Source organism: Entelurus aequoreus, linkage group LG27 (genome assembly GCF_033978785.1).
Source record: "Entelurus aequoreus isolate RoL-2023_Sb linkage group LG27, RoL_Eaeq_v1.1, whole genome shotgun sequence".
In the NCBI taxonomy this organism is placed as follows: domain Eukaryota; kingdom Metazoa; phylum Chordata; class Actinopteri; order Syngnathiformes; family Syngnathidae; genus Entelurus; species Entelurus aequoreus.
In genome coordinates this window covers 28,334,540-28,358,818 of record NC_084757.1, presented here as the reverse complement: position 1 = coordinate 28,358,818, position 24,279 = coordinate 28,334,540, and the positions used below count along the sequence as shown (strand labels likewise).

The following is a 24,279-nucleotide window of genomic DNA, read 5'->3' as shown; positions in this document are numbered from 1 at the left end:
GTCAACGTATCTACATATTATGTATCTACATGGGTCACCAACCTTTTTGAAACCAAGGGCTACTTCTTCGGTACTGATTACTGCGAAGGGCTACCAGTTAGATACACACTTAAATAAATTGCCAGAAGTAGCCAATTTGCTCAATTTACCTTTAACTCTGTTATTATTAATAATTAATTATATTTATCTTTGTGGAAACACTGATCATCTTAATGATTTCTCACAATAAATATATATAGAAACAGATAAATATCAATATGCAACACTTTATTTTTATATTTTCTCTAAGTGCACATTTTTCAAATTGAACATTTTCAAATGATCACTTCTAAGACAGTCTTGTGAAATCACAATATCCCATTTTAACTAGCTAGCCACTAACATTTTTTTAACAAATCATGAATTACTTTGCACCATGTTTGTACAAATAATAACTCATGTAAAATACAAAAGTAAACTCTCAAATTTTTAAATCATGTCACACTTTGAACTGGACACCAAATCTGTTATCTGTTTCTTTGTCAGTTAGTGGGAAGCCTGGCATTGCATGCTGTTAACTAGTGTGTTGTACTCTGGTGTGTAACTTGACACTGCAACTCTGAGTGAGTCTTGCAGATGTGCATCAGTGAGGCGTGTTCTGTGTTTGTTCTTGATGAAGTTCATGTCAGAAAAGGCTGATTCACAAAGATAAGATTTTTCCTCATTGTTTGCGGAACCTTCTTAATCTTTTGGACATATTTTCACAGCAATCTGGCCTTAAGCTTAATTATGATAAATGTAAAATGTTAAGGATCGGAAATCTAAAGGGAACGTCCTTTCGAATGGAATGCAAAGTGCCTGTTTTGTGGACAGATGGACCAGTTAACATACTTGGTGTTGTTGTCCCAGAAAATCTGGAAGATCTAGGCTCAGTAAATTATGATAATCGACTAAGAAAGATGGACAAAATTATGCAATTATGGAAAGGGAAATCCCTAACCTTGTATGGTAAAATGTCTATTGCCAACTCGTTAATTATTCCTCAATTTATTTATTTGTTTTTGTCATTACCAGCTCCATCACAAAACTTTTTTAAGATTTATGAGCGGAGGGTCTTCGATTTTGTCTGGAACGGCAAACCAGAAAAGATTAAAAGAAAAAGGTTTTGTACAAAGAGTATGAATATGGGGGCCGGAAACTTCTCAACCTTGAAGCTATGTGTCTGTCTTTAAAAGCATCAATTGTTCCAAAGATGTATTTAAACATTGAGTGGTACACAAATGTCCTGTTGGACAAAAAACATGTACTGTATCAAAAGAAATTGTATCCTTTTTTACAAGTGATCCCCTCCCAGAGAGTCTGCTGGGAAACATGGCGGGGTTCATAAAGGAAACAATCCACTCATAGTGGTGTTTTCAATTTTATGTGCCAGAAAAAAGAGACGATATTTTGCAGCAGTTAATATGGATGAACTCTAATATTGTAATAGATGGAAAGCCTTTCTTTTGGAAAAATATGTTTGAAAGAGGAATCATTTTTGTCAATGATATTATCAATGAGAATGGTAAAATTATGAAGTATGATGAATTTAGAGCTATGTATGGTGATGCTTGCTCAAGCTTTTCATTTTATCAACTAACTGGAGTAATTGGGAAAAGATGGAAACAAATAATTAATTATGGAACTACTAAATTATTAGTTTGTAAACCTCTAATAAGAAATTCTAGTTGGCAAAAAGGAACTAAAACAAATAGAAAAATATATAATTTTTATTTAATAAAGAAATCTTTGAAGGCTGCCTCATACAACACAAATGGAAAATGGGAGGACTTTTTTGACTGCCCGTTGCCATGGGATGCCATATTCAAACTAATCTATAAAACCACTATCGATGTGCAAAATCGTTATTTTCAAATTAAAATGATTTATAACTTCTTACCCACAGGGAAAATGTTAAAATTATGGAATATGACAGAGTCAGATGATTGCCGATTTTGTTGTCAGGAGCCTGAATCCACCCTGCATTTGTTTTGGTATTGTCATATTGTGTCTTTGTTTTGGGTGGAAGTTGAAAAAATGTGTTTAAGGATTGGTTTGTTTATGAAGCTTAATGTGGTTTCTGTTATTTTAGGAGAGTTCATTGACAATCATGATTTAGTCAATTTAATTATAGTACTCGGTAAAATGTTTATTTTTAAGGCCAAAAACAGATATTCACTTAGTATTACTTTCTTTAAAACATTTATTCAGTATTTTCTAACTTTAGAAAGTTACATGGTTGAAAACGATAATGATGCCAAAAAACATTAAAAAAAAGATGAGAAGTCCTCAAAGGCTTATTTTGAAAGTATAATTATGCTTATAGATTATATGATATCTGTTGTTGTGTTCCCTAATTTGAGTGACCTGGACATAATCTGGACTGTACATAAATGCTTATTTTGAAAATTTAATTTTGTTTATAAATTATATGCAATCTGTTGTGTTCCCTAATTTTTTTCTGTGTACATGAATGAAGGTGTGTGTTGCTGAGTCCGACTTGGACATTATCTGGACTGGGCCTGGTTTAAAAAACCCTTTAAACAAATCTAATTTCATTGACAACCTGGTCTGTTGAAGATAAGGCCTTTTTTTTTTTAAATAAAATAAAATAAGATAAATAAATCAAAAACATTTTCTTGGATAAAATAGAAAGTAAAACAATATAAAAATAATTACATAAAAAATAGTAATTAATGAAAATGTTAGTGGACCAGCAGCCTATACAATCATGTGTGCTTCAGGGACTGTGTCCCTTGCAGATGTGTTGTCTATGTTGTGGGAACCAGAATATTGGTAGCAGAAAGAAATAACCCATTTTGTGTGAGTGGGTGTGGATGAGTGTGCATGGGGGAGGTTGTTTGGGTTGATGCACTGATTGAAAGTGTATCTTGTGTTTTTTCTATGTAGATTTAATTTAAAAAAAAAAAAAAAAAAAAAAAAATTTATTTATTTTTTTTTTTATAATTTTTTATTTATTTATTTTTTTTTGGAACAGGCCCGCGGGCGACTCATCTGGTCCTTACGGGCGACCTGGTGCCCGCGGGCACCGCGTTGGTGACCCCTGATCTACATGTTATGTATCTACATTTGCACAACAGGGGAGCTGGTTGACTTAGAGTAGCATGTGTGTTTGTGAGAATGGCAACGTGTTGGCTGAGTGACGTCAGTGAGTGAGCGGGCGAGTAAAGAGAGAGAGGGAGCTCGTGCACTGTGCAGTACAGTGATGGACGGGTCCGGTTGTGTCCTGCAAAACTAATAATAAAGCAACCAGAGTGTCACAAATCGACGGCCTCGAATTCTGACCTAAAATCGGAGCTTAACAGACCCATTGGGTAAAATCAAGAGTGTTAGCCCCGACGAAAACATCCGCCCTGGAAGGAACGTCTGCCCTGTGCTCCTCGACTACGGTCTGCATGCGAGCTGAACAGCAGGACAGGTGTGACAACTACATTATTACCTGTCACTCTTTAACTCCTTGTGCAGATCTGAATGCTTCTTATTTAAATGTTGACCTAAAGGCCTACTGAAATGTTTTTTTTTATTTAAACGGGGATAGCAGATCCATTCTATGTGTCATACTTGATCATTTCGCGATATTGCCATATTTTTGCTGAAAGGATTTAGTACAGAACATCGACGATAAAGTTGCAACTTTTGGTCGCTGATAAAAAAGCCTTGCCTGTACCGGAAGTAGCGTGACGTCAAAGGTTGAAAGGCTCCTCACATTTCCCCATTGTTTTCAATGCAGCTAGAGCGATTCGGACCGAGAAAGCGACGATTACCCCATTAATTTGAGCGAAGATGAAAGATTCGTGGATGAGGAACGTTAGAGTGAAGGACTAGAGTGCAGTGCAAGACATATATTTTTTCGCTCTGACCGTAACTTAGGTACAAGCTGGCTCATTGGATTCCACACTCTCTCCTTTTTCTATTGTGGATCACGGATTTGTATTTTAAACCACCTCGGATACTATATCCTCTTGAAAATGAGAGTCGAGAACGCGAAATGGACATTCACAGTGACTTTTATCTCCACTACAATACATCAGCGAAACACTTTAGCTACGGAGCTAACGTGATAGCATTGTGCTTAACTGCATATAGAAACAAAAGAAATAAACCCCTGACTGGAAGGAAAGACAGAAAATCAATCAATCAATCAATCAATGTTTATTTATATAGCCCTAAATCACAAAAGTCTCAAAGGGCTGCACAAGCCACAACGACATCCTCGGCACAGAGCCCACACAAGGGACGTTGATGTGAATGACTATGAGAAACCTTGGAGAGGACCGCATATGTGGGTAACCCCCCTTCTAAGTACAGTCCCTAATGGATCCACATAACAGTGAGAGTCTAGTCCATAGTGGGGCCAGCAGGAGACCATCCCGAGCGGAGACATGTCAGTAGCGCAGAGACGTCCCCAACCGATGCACAGGCGTGCGGTCCAACCCGGGTCCCAACTCTGGACAGCCAGCACCTCATCTATGGTCACCGGAACCGGAATAACCCAGCGAGGGGGCAAAGGAGAAAAGAAAACAGCAGATCAACTGGTCTAAAAAAGGGGGGTCTATTTAAAGGCTAGAGTATACAAATGAGTTTTAAGATGGGACTTTAATGCTTCTACTGAGGTAGCATCTCTAACTTTTACCGGGAGGGCATTCCATAGTACTGGAGCCGAACAGAAAACGCTCTATAGCCCGCAGACTTTTTTTGGGCTCTGGGAATCACTAATAAGCCGGAGTTCTTTGAACGCAGATTTCTTGCCGGGACATATGGTACAATACAGTCAGCAAGATAGGATGGAGCTAGACCGTGTAGTATTTTATACGTAAGTAGTAAAACCTTAAAGTCGCATCTTAAGTGCACAGGAAGCCAGTGCAGGTGAGCCAGTATAGGCGTAATATGATCAAACTTTCTTGTTCTTGTCAAAAAAATCAACAATACTATTAAACCATGGACCTGTAAATACACGGTTAATGCTTTCCAGCTTGGCGAAGCTTAACAATGCTGTTGCTAACGACGTCTTTGAAGCTAACTTAGCAACCGGACCTCACAGAGCTATGCTAAAAACATTAGCTATCCACCTACGCCAGCCAGCCCTCATCTGCTCATCAACACCCGTGCTCACCTGCGTTCCAGCGATCGACGGTGCGACGAAGGACTTCACCCGATCACAGATGCGGTCGGCGGCCCGGAGACGGAGGAAGTTAAGGTGAGTTCGGCGGCTAGCGCGTCTGCTATCCATCTCAAAGTGCTCCTGGTTGTGTTGCTGTAGTCCGCCGCTAATACACCGATCCCACCTACAACTTTCTTCTTTCACCTACAACTTTCTTCTTTGCCGTCTTCATTGTTCATTAAACAAATTGCAAAAGATTCACCAACACAGATGTCCAGAATACTGTGGAATTTTGAGATGAAAACAGAGTTTTTTTGTATTGGATTCAATGTGTCCGCATACTTCCGTTTCAACGATTGGCGCATACGTCATCATACATAGACATTTTCAACCGGAAGTGTAGCGGGAAATTTAAAATTGCACTTTATAAGTTGACCCAGCCGTATTGGCATGTGTTGCAATGTTAAGATTTCATCATTGATATATAAACTATCAGACTGCGTGGTCGGTAGTAGTGGGTTTCAGTAGGCCTCTAAGTTTGAAGCAAAGAGGGTAATACTTATCGCCACATTTGGTGAGGCGTGTTTTAAAGCAGCTGTTGTGAAAGTAGCATGTGTATGTGTGTGTGTGTGTGTGCTCCTTTAAGAATGGCAGTATGAGGGGTGATTGACGTGAGCAAGTGAGCGGGCAACATACTTGCCAACCTTGAGACTTCCGAATTCGGGAGATGGGGGGGGGGGGGGGGGGGGGGGTTTGGTGGTAGCGGGGGTGTATATTGTAGCCCGGAAGAGTTAGGGCTGCAAGGGATTCTGGGTATTTGTTCTGTTGTGTTTATGTTGTGTTACGGTGCGGATGTTCTCCCAAAATGTGTTTGTCATTCTTGTTTGGTGTGGGTTCACAGTGTGGCGCATATTTGTAACAGTGTTAAAGTTGTTTATATGAACACCCTCAGTGTGACCTGTATGGCTGTTGATCAAGTATGTCTTGCAGTCACTTGCGTGTGTCTGCAGAAGCCGCATACAACATGTGACTGGGCCGGCACGCTGTTTGTATGGTGAAAAAGCGGACGCGACGACAGGTTGTAGGCTAAAGGCAGTTGCTAAAGGCAGTTGCCATCACGGCACGCCCTTAATATTGTTGTCCGGGTGAAAATCGGGAGAAATTCGGGAGAATAGTTGCCCCGGGAGATTTTCGGGAGAGGCACTGAAATTTCGGGAGTGTCCTGGAAAAATCGGGAGGGTTGGCAAGCTATGGCGGGCAAGTTAGGAGAGTTTAGCGCCAGCATGTGCTATGAGCGTTAATAGCATGGTGGATGTCCGGGTGTGCCCTGTGGAAATTATAATAAAGTGACCAAGTTGTAACTGGCTTCACATATCTTTTCCATGTGACTGTTTGATTGTGGCAACTTGTCCAGCCCTACCTTCCACCCGAGTGCTAGAGCCCCTCGGAGACATCGACAGACAAAAGTAAAAAAATAGATGGATGGACTGAGGATCAAGTAGCTTTTTAGTTCATTCCTATCCCTCCCCCCCCCCCCCCCCCCCCCCCACCATTGAACTTTTTGTGTGTGTTCACGCCGTGCTGTGTGCCACAACGGTTGGCCCTATGGAAACGCTCGAAACGAAAGTGGCCCGCTTCGCTTTGCCAGAACACAGAATTTCTTACATCCGCCAAAGAGGTTATGTTTTGTCCTGGGATTGTTTGTCTGTTTGTCAGCAACATAACTCAACCAGTTATGGACAGATTTAATGTCCAAAATATTTCCGTTTTATCGACGACGAGTACGAACACACTTCACTTGCCGTTTCCGCACTGCACAGAGGATTCTGGGTGATGGAGTCTATTTACAGACCCAGACAAAGCTAAAACCTGAAGAAAACTACACTCACCAGGATTTCGTTTGTCATCGTTTCCATACCGTTTTGATCCTTCGATGTTGACTCTTCCTATCATTGTAAAGCAGAACTCACCAAGCGTTGGATTGTTCACCCACTAATAGGAAACGTGAGCTGGGTTTAGACTGTCATGAGACAGGTTAGTTTTACCCTACTAATGATGTGTTCTTGCAGTAGTAAATGGCAGTAAAATGGCTCACCAAACAAAACATAAGTCACCGACATGGACCCATCAGCTGCAAAAGCTGGCTCTCCAATTGGTTAACGGACTACATAAGTCCACAGTAACGTCTTGGTGAATTTACTTAGGAATTTGTTGAACTGCAACAATACAAAAATAATGTCGTCGTAAGGTAATAATACTAACAGACACTCGTAAACGTTTTTTGCATATTAGGTAATGCTAACGACGCTAGCGCCGCTACATTACGATTGCACGTACAAATATGCATGAGAAACACTCCTATAGACACCACACATGGGACGGTTTAGTAAGTATAAACCGTTTTAGTTATACTGTAAAACTTACAAATGTTGCTTGGATTGATGAATTAAAGAATCCATACGATTAGAAACGCTATGGACGGCTAAAAGACTGAACAGCACGCCAGTTGAAATACAAAAGTAAAAAACACTACCAATAAATGGAAGGACACTGCAGCACCTGCAGTGAGGGAATTTGTTCAAAAGATGGCGCCATACTACAAACAATAAAACACCCTCTAAGTGTTTTTGCCTGTTTTTTATTTAATAAAATTATTGGGAGCGCCGTGCCAGCAACTGAGGGTTTCAAGTTTGATCCCCGTATGCGCCATGCGAGTCACTGCCGTTGTGTCGTTGGGCAAGATACTTGCTCCCAGTGCCACCCACACTGGTTTAATTGTAGCTTAAAGATGTAGATAATGGGTTTTACTATGTAAAGTGCTTTGAGTTTGTAGAGAAAAGTGCTATATTGATATAATTTACATCTATTCACATTTTTGTCATCGCCGTTAGCGGAGAAAAGAAAAATCCATAAATTAGCCGCTTTGTTTTATAAGCCGCAGGGTTCAAAGTTTAGGTAAAAGTATCGTCTTATAGTGTGTGCGTGCGTGCTTGCGCAAGCAAGCAATAATAATACGTCAATAATCTCGAAGATTAAAAAAAACAAGTACCGCAAGAAAGCGTCTTTTTCCTAAGATCTTGAACTAAGTTGGATGGCAAAATTGACCAGCCTCTCGGCCATTCCTCTTCTATCCAGGTGAGAGGCATTATTTATCATTTAGAATTAACTTTTACCAATTTAGTTCAGAGGCGAAGCAGAAGCAGCTGCAGGACACCGGCCGGCTCACTATTTGTGTCAACAATACAGCAGCATAAGCTAGTGGGGTGCGATAAAGTTTCCACTAAAATAGTTTGTCTGAGTTTGTGCTTAGAATAACAATATCACTAATATTCAGATTACGAGATGTAAATGGAGTATTTTTGGATGGTTTGTTTAGAGGGATTTTTGGGTGGAAAGCTCTCATTTGCGAACGTTTATTTAACGATTCAGAATGCATAAAAAAGTAAACATGTGTTCTTGTCTTACATAGGGATTGTGAATGACAAACAGCACATCTCGTCCCCATGTTTACGTATTTGCAGTATAGTTTGTCTGCTGTTTCAGGGCAGTTCCCACCATGACGTCCTCAGATCTCAAATCTACGAAAATTGCCGCAGTCTTTTGGAGCGGAATATTCAAAATGGCCGTTTGAAATTTGGATGTTTAGACGGTATTTTAACATACTTTGCAGGTTAGAAATATAATTGGGTATGGTTTAACAGCATCTAATACAGCATACAAGCAGCATTTATTTTTCTATTATACTTTAAAATTAAATATTGGTGTTGCAGAATCCTTATTAGAACAATATTATTAGAACATCTTGCACAGTATTTTTCACTAGCACAATGAATAGCATTCAAATTCAATCAGTCAATGCAGCCTTTTTCTCATTGTGTTTTCTATCATTTCTCACAGCTATTTGATGACAAGATCAAAGATTGCAAAGAGGATGAATCACGCAGAGTAAGTACCAGCAGTACTGTGCAATGTCCTTGTACTTAAGATATTTCTTTTCTGGCCACTGAGCATTATAAGAAGCGGTCTATCCCCTCAAGAATTTAGAGATTATAGCTGTCAGGGTGACGGGCATGTTCATTTTATAAAGACAGGTTTAAGCAATTAGTTTTTCAAGTCATTAATAAAGTAAAGGCATAACATGTTTTAAGACAAACTCAGCATACAGTTGACCACTTTAATTAAATCTACAGTATTTGTAAAAGTAATATTTTGTTTTGTTTGACCTAATTGTAATTTGTTTTCATTGGAATATTTGGGCATATAAAAGTTTGTTTTTCAGTAGCTGTCTTTGTAACACAATATACAGCCTCCCCACATTTCCAAGGTCAAAGGAACACTCCTACCATAAATAACAGTGGAGATTAAACACATTTATTGTAAGCAAATGTGTATTCTGACTATATTTCTATATCTTGAATTTTACTGCATTTTCCTTTTGTTTTCAGAAAATAGAACATTTGAAAGAGACTACTTGTGTAAGTTGGAACTTGACACACCTTCCTTCCTGCTTTTAAGTTTTGAAGTCCCTTCCTGCTGATTTATTTCATTTCTGTGTTGGTCTCCACAGAGTATGGTAGAGTCCATCAAGCACTGTATTGTTCTGCTGCAAATTGCCAAGGTATGTGTATTATCTTTGTTCGCATGCTTTTTGTGTGGATCATCATATCTGTGTTGACTGTGTTATCTGTGTTTTTATTCCTGGGTAGTTCCCAGCTTATGTCTGCTACTTGGGTCAGTGGCCAATGAGGATATAGCCCAGTTATCATTTCATCACATGTAAATTTCTTCTTTTGAAAATATGTAAAACAAGATCAACTATTACAACGGTTCTGTCCAATCTGTTCTTGTGATGAAAGCTATGGATTTAGTAATGTGATGAAATGATTACTTCCTGTGGCAAGTTGGTAAATATGTAATCATGATCATACCTAAGCAAATAGTCTAACATTGTCTTCTTAAAATTTCAAGGACCAAAGTAACGAACAGCAACACGCAAACGGACTTATAGTAAGTTTAACATTCTCTGTCACATGGCAAGGATTAAAATCAAAGAAACCGCTAACTTTCCTTTTCCCACTTGATTCACTTCACACTGTAGGAAAGCGGATACAATTGGATCTCTGTTAGTGCATGCAATCTGATACGGAGATTTTTGTCCATCTCAAACTTTTTCTCACATCTGCCACAATTTCCTCTTGATCTTTTAAAACAACTTCCTGATTTTATTTGATTGTAGTCTTTTAGCAGTGGTTGGGAACTATTCTTTATCAATATGTCTGTATGTGTTAAAATGTATGTGATAATAATGTGCATTGTGTGTTCATATACAGTCGTGGTCAAAAGTTGACATACACTTGTAAAGAACATAATGTCATGGCTGTCTTGAGTTTCCAATAATTTCTACCACTCGTATTTTTTCTGATAGAGTGATTGGAGCACATACTTATTTGTCACAAAAACATTCATGAAGTTTGGTTTTGTTATTAATTTATTATAGGTCTACTGAAAATGTGACCAAATCTGCTGGGTCAAAAGTATACATACAGCAATGTTAATATTTGGCTAGATGTCCCTTGGCAAGTGTCAGTGCAATAAGGCGCTTTTGGTAGCCATCCACAAGCTTCCGGTTGAATTTTTGACCACTCCTCTTGACAAAATTGGTGCAGTTTAGCTAAATTTGTTGTTTTCTGACATGGACTTGTTTCTTCAGCATTGTGCACATGTTTTCAATGGGGTTTAAGTCAGGACTTTGGGAAAGCCATTCTAAAACCTTAATTCTAGCCTGATTTAGCCATTCCTTTACCACTTTTGACGTGTGTTTGGGGTCATTGTCCTGTTGGAACACCCAACTGCGCCCAAGACCCAACCTCCAAGCTGATGATTTTAGGTTGTCCTGAAGAATTTGGAGGTAATCCTTTTTCATTGTCCCATTTACTCTCTGTAAAGCACCAGTTCCATTGGCAGCTAAAACAGGCCCAGAGCATAATACTACCACCACCATGCTTGACGGTAGGAATTGTGTTCCTGGGATTAAAGGCCTCACTTTTTCTCCTCCAAACATATTGCTGGGTATTGTGGCCAAACAGCTCAATTTTTGTTTCATCTGACCATAGACATTTTCATTCAGAAGGTCTTATCTTTGTCCATGTGATCAGCAGCAAACTTTAGACGAGCCTTAAGGTGTCGCTTCTGGAGCAAGGGCTTCCTTCTTGCATGGTAGCCTCTCAGTCCATGGCGATGCAAAACACGCTTGACTGTGGACACTGATACCTGTGTTTCAGCAGCTTCCAATTAATTGCAGACCTGCTTTTTGGTGGTTCTCGGTTGACTCTTGATCATCCTGACCAATTTTCTCTCAGCAGCAGGTGATAGCTTGCGTTTTCTTCCTGATCGTGGCAGTGACAAAACTGTGCCATGCACTTTATACTTACGAACAATTGTCTGCACAGTTGCTCTTGGGACCTTAAGCTGCTTTGAAGTGACTTTCCTGACTTGTTCACGTCAATCATTCGTTTTTTCAGATCTGTGCTGAGTTCCTTTGACTTTCCCATTGTCGCGTTTGTAACAGAGTCAAATGACTGCATCACATAAGCCCTATTTAAATGGGCTCAGAGAAGTCAACAGGTGTCGTCAATCACAATCACTCACTTGAAGTTAAGAGGCCATGCCATGAAGCTAATTTGATTTGATTGTAACTTTTCTACATCACCAAAATTGATAATGTATGTTGCTGTATGTATACTTTTGATACAGCAGATTTGGTCACATTTTCAGTAGACCCATAATAAATTAATAAAACAACCAAACTTTATGAATGTTTTTTTTGACAAACAAGTATGTGCTCCAATCACTCTATCACAAAAAAATAAGAGTTGTAGAAATGACAGCCATGACATTATGTGTATGAAAACTTTTGACCACGACTGTATATGTGCTTGCATGAGAATGTTGCACTTCACTTCACCTATCTAATTGGAGTCAATGAATGCACCATATATGTAGTTTCCATACACACTGCCTGCCTATTGACCTATCCTGCGTTAAAAGCTGTGGAGCCATCCAGCCAGCACTTTACTGCCTATGCAGATGCCAAACATCCTTTTGCATGTTCCATCTACTGATAGTGTTTAATGTAACTGCTCTTATTTTCCAAAGTTGTAACAAAAGGACCAGGATGTGAAACTATTTTAATGTGTGAATTTGGGAACTGTGACTGTCCTTATATGATTTGAGAACAAGAGGTCCAATACTTCCACATTCATATTGAGTTAACGCTTGGGGCAAGCCTTTCTGCAGTTGGATTTTGAAGCATCCTTGAATATCACCAAGAAACTTTTAACCAAAACTCATGGCTTCACGAGTGTATTCTCAAATATCTGAGCTTCGTAAAAGAAATTTAAAAAAAAGCAAAATTTGACAGAGTTAGTGCATTGATGTGTACTTCTCGTGTGGATCTTGATGATAGATTCCCAGTATCTCATAGTCTGCACATAGGTATTTAACGATAAACGGTATAATGATAAACCGCGGTAAAACTTCCTACGGTCAGTATTGCCAATTTAAATTAAAATGATCGTAAAATCGTGATTATTAACACTTTGATAAAGTGACACTGCTCATTTACTGGAGAATCAAGCTAGCACTAGCTAGCTTAAGCTGCTAACATGAAAACAAGAAACATTAAGGTCTTTCTCTATTAAAAGATGATATTCCCCAATCTCAACTTATAGAAACACATTATTGTCTGAGCAACTAAGATATTTAATTGTGCACATTGAATCTATAGGCTGTGCTCACTTATACAAAAAATGGATCAATCCGTACTCGAACCAATATAACAGGAAGTGCCCAACACACAATTTTTTTCCTTTATCCTTAAAATAACTTTTACAAATCAAAACGGTAGATGATAAACATATTTAAACACTCCAATAAAAATAATATGGCTCTTAAGTAGCCAGAACAATATTATATAACAAATAAGATGAGCCCTCCATGCGTGGCGCTCCAGACTATAATTGATAGTTGTGGTCTTACACAAATAATAAATGAACCCACGCATCGCAAAGGTAATACGATAGATCTAGTGCTTGTCAGGGGTGTCACCACCTCTAAAGTTACGATACTCCCGTACACTAAAGTAATGTCCGATCATTACCTTATAAAATTCGAAGTTCTGACTCATTGTCAACAAACTAATAATAATAATAATAACTACTATAGCAGCCGCAACATTAATGCTGCCACAACGACGACTCTTACTGACCTACTGCCTTCGGTAATGGCACCATTCCCAAATTATGTGGGCTCTATTGATAACCTCACTAACAACTTTAACAACGCCCTGCGCGACACCATTGATAGTGTAGCACCGCTAAAGCTAAAAAGGGCCCCTAAAAGGCGTACCCCATGGTTTACAGAAGAAACTAAAGCATGCTGCCGCTAGGTGACATCATACGCAAATACGGTGTTAGCTTTCACTGTTATGCTGATGACACTCAACTCCACATGCCCCTAAAGCTGACCAACACGCCGGATTGTAGTCAGCTGGAGGCGTGTCTTAATGAAATTAAACAATGGATGTCCGCTAACTTTTTGCAACTCAACGCTAAGAAAACGGAAATGCTGATTATCGGTCCTGCTCAACACCGACATCTATTTAATAATACCACCTTAACATTTGACAACCAAACAATTAAACAAGGCAACTCGGTAAAGAATTTGGGTACTATCTTCGACCCAACTCTCTCGTTTGAGTCACACATTAAGAGTGTTACTAAAACGGCCTTCTTTCATCTCCGTAATATCGCTAAAATTCGTTCCATTTTGTCCACAAGCGATGCTGAGATCATTATCCATGCGTTCATTACATCTCGTCTCGATTACTGTAACGTTTTATTTTCGGGCCTCCCTATGTCTAGCATTAAAAGATTACAGATGGTACAAAATGCGGCTGCTAGACTTTTGACAAAACCAAGAAAGTTTGATCATATTACGCCTATACTGGCTCACTTGCACTGGCTTCCTGTGCACCTAAGATGCGACTTTAAGGTTTTACTACTTACGTATAAAATACTACACGGTCAAGCTCCTGCCTATCTTGCCGATTGTATTGTACCATATGTCCCGGCGAGAAATCTGCGTTCAAAGAACTCCGGCTTATTAGTGATTCCCAGAGCCAAAAAAAAAGTCTGCGGGCTATAGAGCGTTTTCTATTCGGGCTCCATTACTATGGAATGCCCTCCCGGTATAAGTTAGAGATGCTACCTCAGTAGAAGCATTTAAGTCTCATCTTAAAACTAATTTGTATACTCTAGCCTTTAAATAGACTCCCTTTTTAGACCAGTTGATCTGCCGTTTCTTTTCTTTTCTTTTCTACTCTGCTCCCAACCCGCTAGCCTGTCCATCGGATGGGGACATCTCTACGCTGCTGACCCGTCTCCGCTCGGGATGGGTCCTGCTGGCCCCACTATGGACTGGACTTTCGCTGATGTGTTGGACTTTCACAATATTATGTCAGACCCACTCGACATCCATTGCTTTCGGTCTCCCCTAGAGGGGGGGGGGGGGGTTACCCACATATGCGGTCCTCTCCATGTTTTCTCATAGTCATTCACATTGACGTCCCACTGGGGTGAGTTTTCCTTGCCCGTATGTGGGCTCTGTACCGAGGATGTCGTTGTGGCTTGTACAGCCCTTTGAGACACTTGTGATTTAGGGCTATATAAATAAACATTGATTGATTGAAGAAGGTCCTGGGTTCGATGCTTGGGGTCTTTCTGTGTGGAGCATGTTCCCCCCGTGACTGCGTGGGTTCTCTCTGGCTTACTCCAAAGACATGCACCTGGGGATAGGTTGATTGGCAACGCTAAATTGGCGCTCGTGTGTGAGTGTGAATGTTGTCTGTCTATCTGCACATTTTATGGTATAAGCTGTGTGCTAAATAGACCTTTTTTGGGCCTCTGTGCCTTTAATGTGCAAAAAAATCCTGTGTTTATCTATTATTGGTGTATCTCTGGTTTCTTTCTTGTAAGACAGAAAGCTGCCTTAGAGTGTTAAAAGCTTGACCCCTTTTTGATTGTCAATTGATTGTCTTTCGATGTAATATTAAACAATGTTGTATCTCGGGCTGGGAATCTCAGGGTACCTCACAATGCGAGACGATGTGACATATGGTTCAGGATAACTATGATATTTCGATATGTCTGATGCAATAGGGTTAAAACAAAAACAAAGAAAAAAAAGGTTTTTCAGCTTATATGTTGCATCTTTGCAATTCAGTTATTTTGCTTATTGTAGCGCGTTTGTTACTCCTCCTTCTGTGACTTGTGTGAGGGGCATAATTCATGTGCATTACAGGATGTTGTAGTGTGGTTGTTTGAAGGCATCACGAGACTTAGTGCTGCGTGTGTGTTCCAATGAGTGGGTCTATTCAGGTCTATATTCATAAAAAAGGCTCATCGGATTATAAGGTGCATTAAAGGGGTCAAAAATATGATTTTTTTTCTACATTCACAACAATAACATGTAATGGAGGCTGTTTGGTCTCAAATGTAATGTTTTACAGACCATCTTCAAGTCCCTTTCTGACAATCTCTTCAGGATGTTCTGTTTTGTGGGCGGTCTTATTTCTGCTGCTCCACTTCGACAGTGTCTTCTGCCTGCGAGTCTACTGACAGATATAAGTTGTACGCTACTTTGTATTACAAATGGCGACAGTGGAGGATGAATGCCCCACAGTAAGAGGATAGAAAAAAATAAGCTTATTGACTACGGTGTCATCACATCACGTACTACAATGGCGGACTTACGCCACATTTTAGGGACTTTTGCAGGTCCCAATTACACAACAGCAGAACCCATTGCTAGTATTCCGTCACGTGACTTCTTCCTGGAAGTGAAAAACAGTGGTGGTCAACCAGGCCAAGATTGCTGTTGTGCAGCAAGCAGCTCGCAAACTTTCTGAGTACACAAGGGGTCTAGATCTTCCTGCAAAAAGCTGATATGAGCAAAAAAATGTATTATCTAATGGAATATAGCTATACTTTATCTAAAAAAGATTGGTCGAGTGATATCAAGGATTACCCGTAGGTGGAGTTCCTAGACAAATCGAACTATCTGGTACTCCAGACATCATTATATACAAAACAGAAGACTTGGAAAAGCCTGGAGGCCTACAACTTCTTTGTGTGTGGCTGGGTCAAGGAAATTGGTGTCAAGACTCTCCCCGATAAATCATCTGCCCTTCTTGATTATCTCTCAAGGTACTCTGAAGAAACCTTTATCCTTTTCGTGGTTTGAACGGTTTGTACAGCCAAAAAACATGCGAGCATGGGGCATTTTTCTTTGAGAAAGCCTAAACGGCGCCGAGTGCCCATTGAGAACAGACACTGCCTTGACAACCACTCATTTACTGAGCCGGATGTGAGGTAATGTAGTAAGGGTAAGGTAATCCAAGCAATTAGACACATGAGTTAATACATTTTTATAGGTTATAAAAATACTTTGTTTTTAAATGATCATCCATACTCGTATATACATGTTTTGTGTCATTTCTTTTTGCTCTGTTGTCCAAGTCCTCCTCCTTGATTATTATGCACAGCAACAAAAACAGGAAAGTTAAACACAAGATCACAATAATCATTAATAGAAGTAAAGATTTTTAAATGACATGCAATAACTAATATCGGTACATTGATGCACACTTTTACAATATTTTTAATTATTCCGGCCACACATTAATATAACATACAGTATTTACGTAAACTTCCATCCATCTTCTTCCGCTTATCCGAGGTCGGGTCGCGGAGGCAGCAGCCTAAGCAGGGAAGCCCACACTTCCGTTTCCCCAGCCACTTCGTCCAGCTCCTCCCGGGGGATCCCGAGGCGTTCCCAGGCCAGCCGGGAGAGATAGACTTCCCAACGTGTCCTGGGTCCCCCCCGTGGCCTCCTACCGGTCGGACGTGCCCGAAACACCTCCCTAGGTTGGCATCCTGACCAGATGCCCGAACCACCTTATCTGGCTCCTCTCGATGTGGAGGAGCAGCGGCTTTACTTTGAGCTCCCCCCAAATGACAGAGCTTCTCACCCTATCTCTAAGGGAGAGCCCCGCCACCCGGCGGAGGAAGCTTATTTCGGCCGCTTGTACCCGTGATCCTGTCCTTTCGGTCATAACCCAAAGCTCATGACCATAGGTGAGGATGGGAACATAGATCGACCAGTAAATTGAGAGCTTTGCCTTCCGGCTCAGCTCCTTCTTCACCACCATGGATCAATACAGCGTCCGCATTGCTGAAGACGCCGCACCGATCCGCCTGTCGATCTCACAATCCACTCTTCCCTCACTCTGTACTTGAACTCCTCCACTTGGGGCAAGATCTCCTCCCCAACCCGGAGATGGCACTCCACCCTTTTCCGGGCGAGAACCATGGACTCGGACTTGGAGGTGCTGATTCCCATCCCAGTCGCTTCACACTCGGCTGCGAACCAATCCAGTGAGAGCTGAAGATCTTGGCCAGATGAAGCCATCAGGACCACATCATCTGCAAAAAGCAGAGACCTAATCCTGCAGCCACCAAACCAGATACCCTCAACGCCCTCACTGCGCCTAGAAATTCTGTCCATAAAATGTTTTGAACAGAATTGGTGACAAAGGGCAGCCTCACTGGAAATGGGTCCGACTAACTGCCGGCAATGCGGACCAAGCTCTGACACTGATCATACAGGGAGCGGACCGCCACAATCAGACAGTCTGTTACCCCATACTCTCTGAGCACTCCCCACAGGACTTCCCGAGGGACACGGTCGAATGCCTTCTCGAAGTCCACAAAGCACATGTAGACTGGTTGGGCAAACTCCCATGCACCCTCAAGGACCCTGCCGAGAGTATAGAGCTGGTCCACAGTTCTACGACCAGGACGAAAACCACTCTGTTCCTCCTGAATCCGAGGTTCGACTATCCGGCCTAGCCTCCTCTCCAGTACACCTGAATAGAGCTTACGGGAAGGCTGAGGAGTGTGATCCCGCGATAGTTGGAAACACCCTCCGGTTCCCTTTCTTAAAGAGAGGAACCACCACCCCGTTCTGCCAATCCAGAGGTACCGCCCCCGATGTCCACGCAATGCTGCAGAGTCTTGTCAACCAAGACAGCCCCACAGCATCCAGAGCCTTAAAGAACTCCGGGCGGATCTCATCCACCCCCGGGGCCTTGCCACCGAGGAGCTTTTTAACTACCTCGGCAACCTCAGCCCCAGAAATAGGAGAGCCCACCACAGATTCCCCAGGCACTGCTTCCTCATAGGAAGACGTGTTGGTAGGATTGAGGAGGTCTTCGAAGTATTCCTTCCACCGATCCACAACATCCACAGCTTTACGTTAACTTATTGCGGTCTAAAGAAAATTAAAAGATGTCAGGTTTTACTTTCAAACGTTGGAAAAAAAGCTCCACGCACCAAGCTATCTGCAATGGCCGGATATATGACTCTCCCTCGGCGTAAAGAGAGGGGCAAAGAGCACGGAGGTTGCTCAACATTACGATAGTCAAGGTCTCGTATTTTAACACAAATGTATTTCACTACTGACATCCCAGCTTGATGTCTGCTTTTGGCTGTTTTAAATTAATAAATAAAGCTATACATATGTTTTGAAGTCGCCCTCTGCCAGTGTGGGGTGTGGTCTCTTGCTTGCTTCTCCCATGCCGTTTCTTCTGCTGGGCGCATCTGTTTAAGGCCTGTCGCTGACCGGCCTGGCTGCGTGAAGCCGGTAGTCCCTTGTTCCTTGGGCACCGCATCTGCTGTTTTGAGTTGGGGTGGCAGGGGCCGTATTTTTGCTCCTGCACACACTGGGAGACAAATATATTGTACATACATACTCACATACACACAATTTTTATACATATATACACAAATACACACGTTCATTCATTAATACATACTGTCATAGGCAAAAATATTGGCACCCCTGCATTTCTGTCAGATAATGCACCTTTTCTCCTAGAAAATTGTTAAGATTTTATTTGTACCTACATTTTATTTATTTTGTTTGCACTAGAACACAAAAAAAAACTCAAAAAAGCCAAATCTGATATTATTTTACACAGAACTCCAAAAATGGACTGGACAAAATTATTGGCACCCTTTCAAAATTGTAAGAAATAGTTGTATTCTAAGCATGTGATGCTCCTTTAATTTGTAATTAAACTCACCTGTAGCAAGTAACGGGTGCTGGCAATATAGAAATCACACTTGCAGCCAGTTTAAATTAAATTGTGTTGTGTGTACCACACTGAGCATGGAGAAAAGAAAGAAGAGCAAATAACTCTCAGAAGATTTGAGAACCAAGATTGTAGAAAAGCATGGACAATTTCAAGGCTACAAGTCCATCTCCAGAGATCTAAATGTTCCTGTGTCTACTGTGCGCAATGTCATCAAGAAGTTTAAAGCCCATGGCACTGTAGCTAACCTCCCTGGATGTGGACGGAAGAGAAAAATTTATGAAAGACTGCAATGAAGGGTTGTTAGAATTGTGGATGAAGAACCTCGATCCACTTCCAAACAAATTCAAGCTGACCTGCAGACACAGGATACAACAGTGTCAGCTCGCACTATCCGTCGCCATCTCAATGAAAAGGGACACTATGGTAGGAGACCCAGAAGGACCCCGCTGCTGACACAGAGACATTAAAAAAGCAGACTGGAGTTTGCAAAAACTTACCTGAGGAAGCCAAAATCTTTCTGGGAGAACGACCTGTCGACAGATGAGACTAAAGTGGAGATTTTTTTCTAAAGCACTGTTTACAGAAAACAAAATGAGGCCTTCAAAGAAAAGAACACCATCCCTACAGTCATACATGGTGGAGGTTCACTGATGTTTTGGGGTTGCTTTGCTGCTTCTGGTACCGGATGCCTTGACTGTGTGCATGGCATCATGAAATCTGAGGACTACCAAAGAATTTGGGGGCATAATGTAGGGCCCAGTGTGAGAAAGCTGGGTCTCCATCAGAGGTCATGGGTTTTCCAGCAGGACAACGACCTGAAGCATACTTCAAAAAGCACACAAAAATGGCTTAAGACAAAGCGCTGGAGAGTTCTGAAGTGGCCATCAATCAATGAGTACAGATCTAAATCCTATAGAACATCTGTGGAGAGAGCTAAAAACAGCAGTTGGGAGAAGGCACCCTTCAAATCTGAGAGACCTGAAGCAGTTTGCAAAAGAAGAGTGGTCCAAAATTCAAGTAGCAAGGTATAAGAAGCTCATTGATGGTTACAGGAAGCGATTGATTTCAGTTATTTTTTCCAAAGGGTGTGCTACCAAATATTAAGTTGAAAGTGCCATTAATTTTGTCCAGTCCATTTTTGGAGTTCTGTGTAAAATAATATCAGATTTGGCTTTCTTGGGGTTTTTGATGTGTTGTTCCAATGCAGACAAAAGAAATAAACATGTGAATACCAAAGCATTTGTAATTTCAACAATTTTCTGGGCGAAGTGGTGCATTATTTGACAGAAATGCAGGGGTGCCAATATTTTTGGCCATGACTGTATTTTGACTTTTTTACCTGATCCATTCCATAATTTGACTCCACATATTGGTATACTAAAGGTTTTAAGTGTTGTACGCGCATACAATGTTTTACATACAATTTTTCTTTAAAGTTGTATTTCTCTGTTGGTGAGAAGAATACTTGTACATTTCTGTGTAGCGGGTTATAGTTTGCATTGTGCATAATTCTAGCTCTTTGCAAATACACCAAATCATTGAATTTTAGATTTTAGTTCAGTTAGTGAATTAGGTGTACTTTTGTAGTTATTCCCCCATATTTCTGCAAAAAAAACTTTTTTATTTTATCATCTATTATTACACTTGTAAATGTTATTTATTTCAACTTGTCAATGCCTACTCTGTCCATTTGTATTTGTGTTTGACTTTTTCTCCTACTGTTACCAAATATCAGTAATGGTCTGTTTTTGTCGAGCCATCTCTTTATTTCATTTATTCTGTCATTTGTTTTAGCTTCTGTATGTTCTCTCCTGGAAGAAAAGCAGTTGTGTGGTCTGCAAATAATTCCAACTTTTAAGTTCTTTATAACTTTACAAATGTTAATATAGAGATTTAACAATTTTGGTACCAGTATTGATCCCTAGGTACACCACAAGATCGCTTTCGAGCTGTAGACCTGTGTTTGCATAGCTTCACATATTGCCTCCTGTTAGTTAAGTAGCTTTTTACCCAGTTCAAGACCAACTCTCTGATTCCTAAATGTTCTAATTTGTTAAAGATATTATGATAAATGTTTTCAAATGCATTTGTTCGGTCCATAAACACAGTAGCTGCACACTGTAAGAATATAAATATGTATTGCATGGGAAATAATTATTTCCCTGATATTTAAATTCTAAATGTATTTTTTGTGAAGTAACTCTTCAATTAATGTATTGACACTGCAAAAGCTTTATTTTTCTTTGGGTCCATTTTATTTTATTTCAAAAATATTTTACAAAATCCACATTTATGTGTTTTTGTCAACTTGCTAAAGTGACTCCATGTTGAAGATGATGGCTGTATACTGCAAATGAGAGAATCCAAAGTGGTTTTCATTACAACATGTAACCGTCCATCCATCCATTTCTACCGCTTTTAGTTATTTTATCTCTTTAGATTGAGGGATTGTTCATAGTTCAAGATGCACTATTAGTAATTGTATATAGCTACTTTTGGATAGTTTCACATTGATCTTATTCATGACATTTTGGTAATGTCGGTCTTTCCAAGACGTGGAGTTAAAGGAAATTGATCTGCGCTTTCAGGACAAGGGCGGTGTTATGGCTGATCTGCTATCAATAGATCAAAAGTTGGAACATAAGCTAAGAAGATACTGTTTCAGTGGGGGATGCATGCAGGCACATGTGTCACAAATATAGGTTTCAGTGTGACTTATTGACTTGTCTATAAAGTTTCATTTTATTGACATAGCTTAGGTAAGCAGTTATTGGTACAGTTACAAATCATTGCAGATGTCCTGTGCTTGTCCATGTTTTATGACATTAATGGCCTACGTTGTTTTCACTTCAGAGCACCATCAACCCAGTGGATGGGATCTACCAGCCCCCTCTGGACACTCCAGTAGCCAACACCACAATGCCAACACAGACCACTCTACCCACAGGTAGCGCTCGTTTCCATGCCTTACTGCTTCCTTGATCAGGATCTTTTAAATGTTTAAACATGCTTAATAGCTTTTTTTCTTTTGATACTGTAGCTTACATTGACAATAAATACTACATCGACAATAAATACTTGCAGAATACACTGTTGGCTCTTTTGGATGAAGATAAACCTGAGTTAATTTAATGAAGTATTAATGTACTAAAAACTGACACTGACATGTATGTATGTATAAATATGTATGTATGTGTATATATATATTTATGTATATACTGTATACATGTATATGTATATATATATATATGTATGTGTGTGTGTATATATATTAGGGGTGTGGGAAAAAATCGATTCGAATTCGAATCGCGATTCTCACGTTGTGCGATTCAGAATCGATTCTCATTTTAAAAAAATAGATTTTTAATTTTATTTTATTTGTATTTTTTCATTTGTATTATTTTTGATTTTAGTTTATTTTTTTAATTAATCAATCCAACAAAACAATACACAGCAATACCATAACAATGCAATCCAATTCCAAAACCAAACCCGACCCAGCAACACTCAGAACTGCAATAAACAGAGCAATTGAGAGGAGACACAAACACGACACAGAACAAACCAAAAGTAGTGAAACAAAAATGAATATTATCAACAGTATCAATATTAGTTACAATTTCAACATAGCAGTGATTAAAAATCCCTCATTGACATTATCATTAGACATTTATAAAAAAACAAAACAATAGTGTCACAGTGGCTTACACTTGCATCGCATCTCATAAGCTTGACAACACACTGTGTCCAATATTTTCACAGAGATAAAATAAGTCATATTTTTGGTTCATTTAATAGTTAAAACAAATGTACATTATTGCAATCAGTTGATAAAACATTGTCCTTTACAATTATAAAAGCTTTTTACAAATTTCTACTACTCCGCTTGCATGTAAACAGACTGGGGTAGATCCTGCTGAAATCCTATGTATTGAATGAATATAGAATTGTTTTGAATCGGAAAAATATCGTTTTTGAATCGAGAATCGCGTTGAATCGAAAAAAATCGATTTTGAATCGAATCGTGACCCCAAGAATCGATATTGAATCGGATCGTGGGACACCCAAAGATTCGCAGCCCTAATATTTATGTATATATATATATATGTATGTGTATATATATGTATGTGTATATATGTATATTTATGTATATATATGTATGTGTATATATGTTTATGTATATATGTGTGTATATATGTTTATGTATATATATGAATGTGTATATATGTGTGTATGTATATGTATGTATGTATATATGTTTATGTATATATATGTATGTGTATATATGTGTGTATATATATGTATTTATGTATATATATATATATATATGTATATTTATAAATGTATGTGTATGTGTATATATATGTATGTGTATTTATGTATATATATATGTATGTCTATATATGTATATTAGGGGTGTAACGGTACCCAAAATTTTCGGTTCGGTACGTACCTCTGTTTAGAGGTCACGGTTCGGTTCATTTTTGGTACAGTAAGAAAACAACAAAATATTAATTTTTTGGTTATTTATTTACCAAATTTGTAAACAATGGCTTTATCCTTTTAACATTGGGAACACTATAATAATTCTGCCCACGTAAATCAACATTAAACTGCCTCAAGTTGTTGCTCAGATTAAATAAAATGACACAACTTTTCTTCTACATATAAAAAGTGCAACATTAAAAAGTTTCAAGTCAACTCATCATGCTTAATTTATTACAGCATTTGGGAAGCCTGTAGTTGATTTTTATTATGTAAATGTTGTATTTTTATCAACATGTGATAGCAGGGACCCTGCCATTCAAAACTAGGCTGCTGCATTACTAATGATTACACACACACACACACACCGCACAATGAGCTAACACACACACACACACCGCACAATGAGCTAACACACACACACACACACACCGCAAAA

At 39.6% G+C, this 24,279-nt stretch overlaps 1 protein-coding gene across 6 annotated transcripts in view; it reads left to right on the top strand.

Moving 5' to 3' along the window:
* The window catches only part of osbpl9 (oxysterol binding protein-like 9), a 104,460-nt gene that overhangs the window by 58,870 nt on the left and 21,311 nt on the right, over positions 1 to 24,279 (top strand). For 5 of the 6 annotated variants that reach the window (XM_062039222.1, XM_062039225.1, XM_062039226.1 and 2 more), the window contains 5 exons: positions 9,038 to 9,085; positions 9,586 to 9,615; positions 9,708 to 9,758; positions 10,109 to 10,147; positions 22,209 to 22,302. In XM_062039222.1, coding sequence (XP_061895206.1) covers positions 9,038 to 9,085; positions 9,586 to 9,615; positions 9,708 to 9,758; positions 10,109 to 10,147; positions 22,209 to 22,302 — 262 coding nt within the window. The remainder of the gene's footprint in view (positions 1 to 9,037; positions 9,086 to 9,585; positions 9,616 to 9,707; positions 9,759 to 10,108; positions 10,148 to 22,208; positions 22,303 to 24,279) is intronic. The other variant, XM_062039224.1, reaches the window with a different exon arrangement.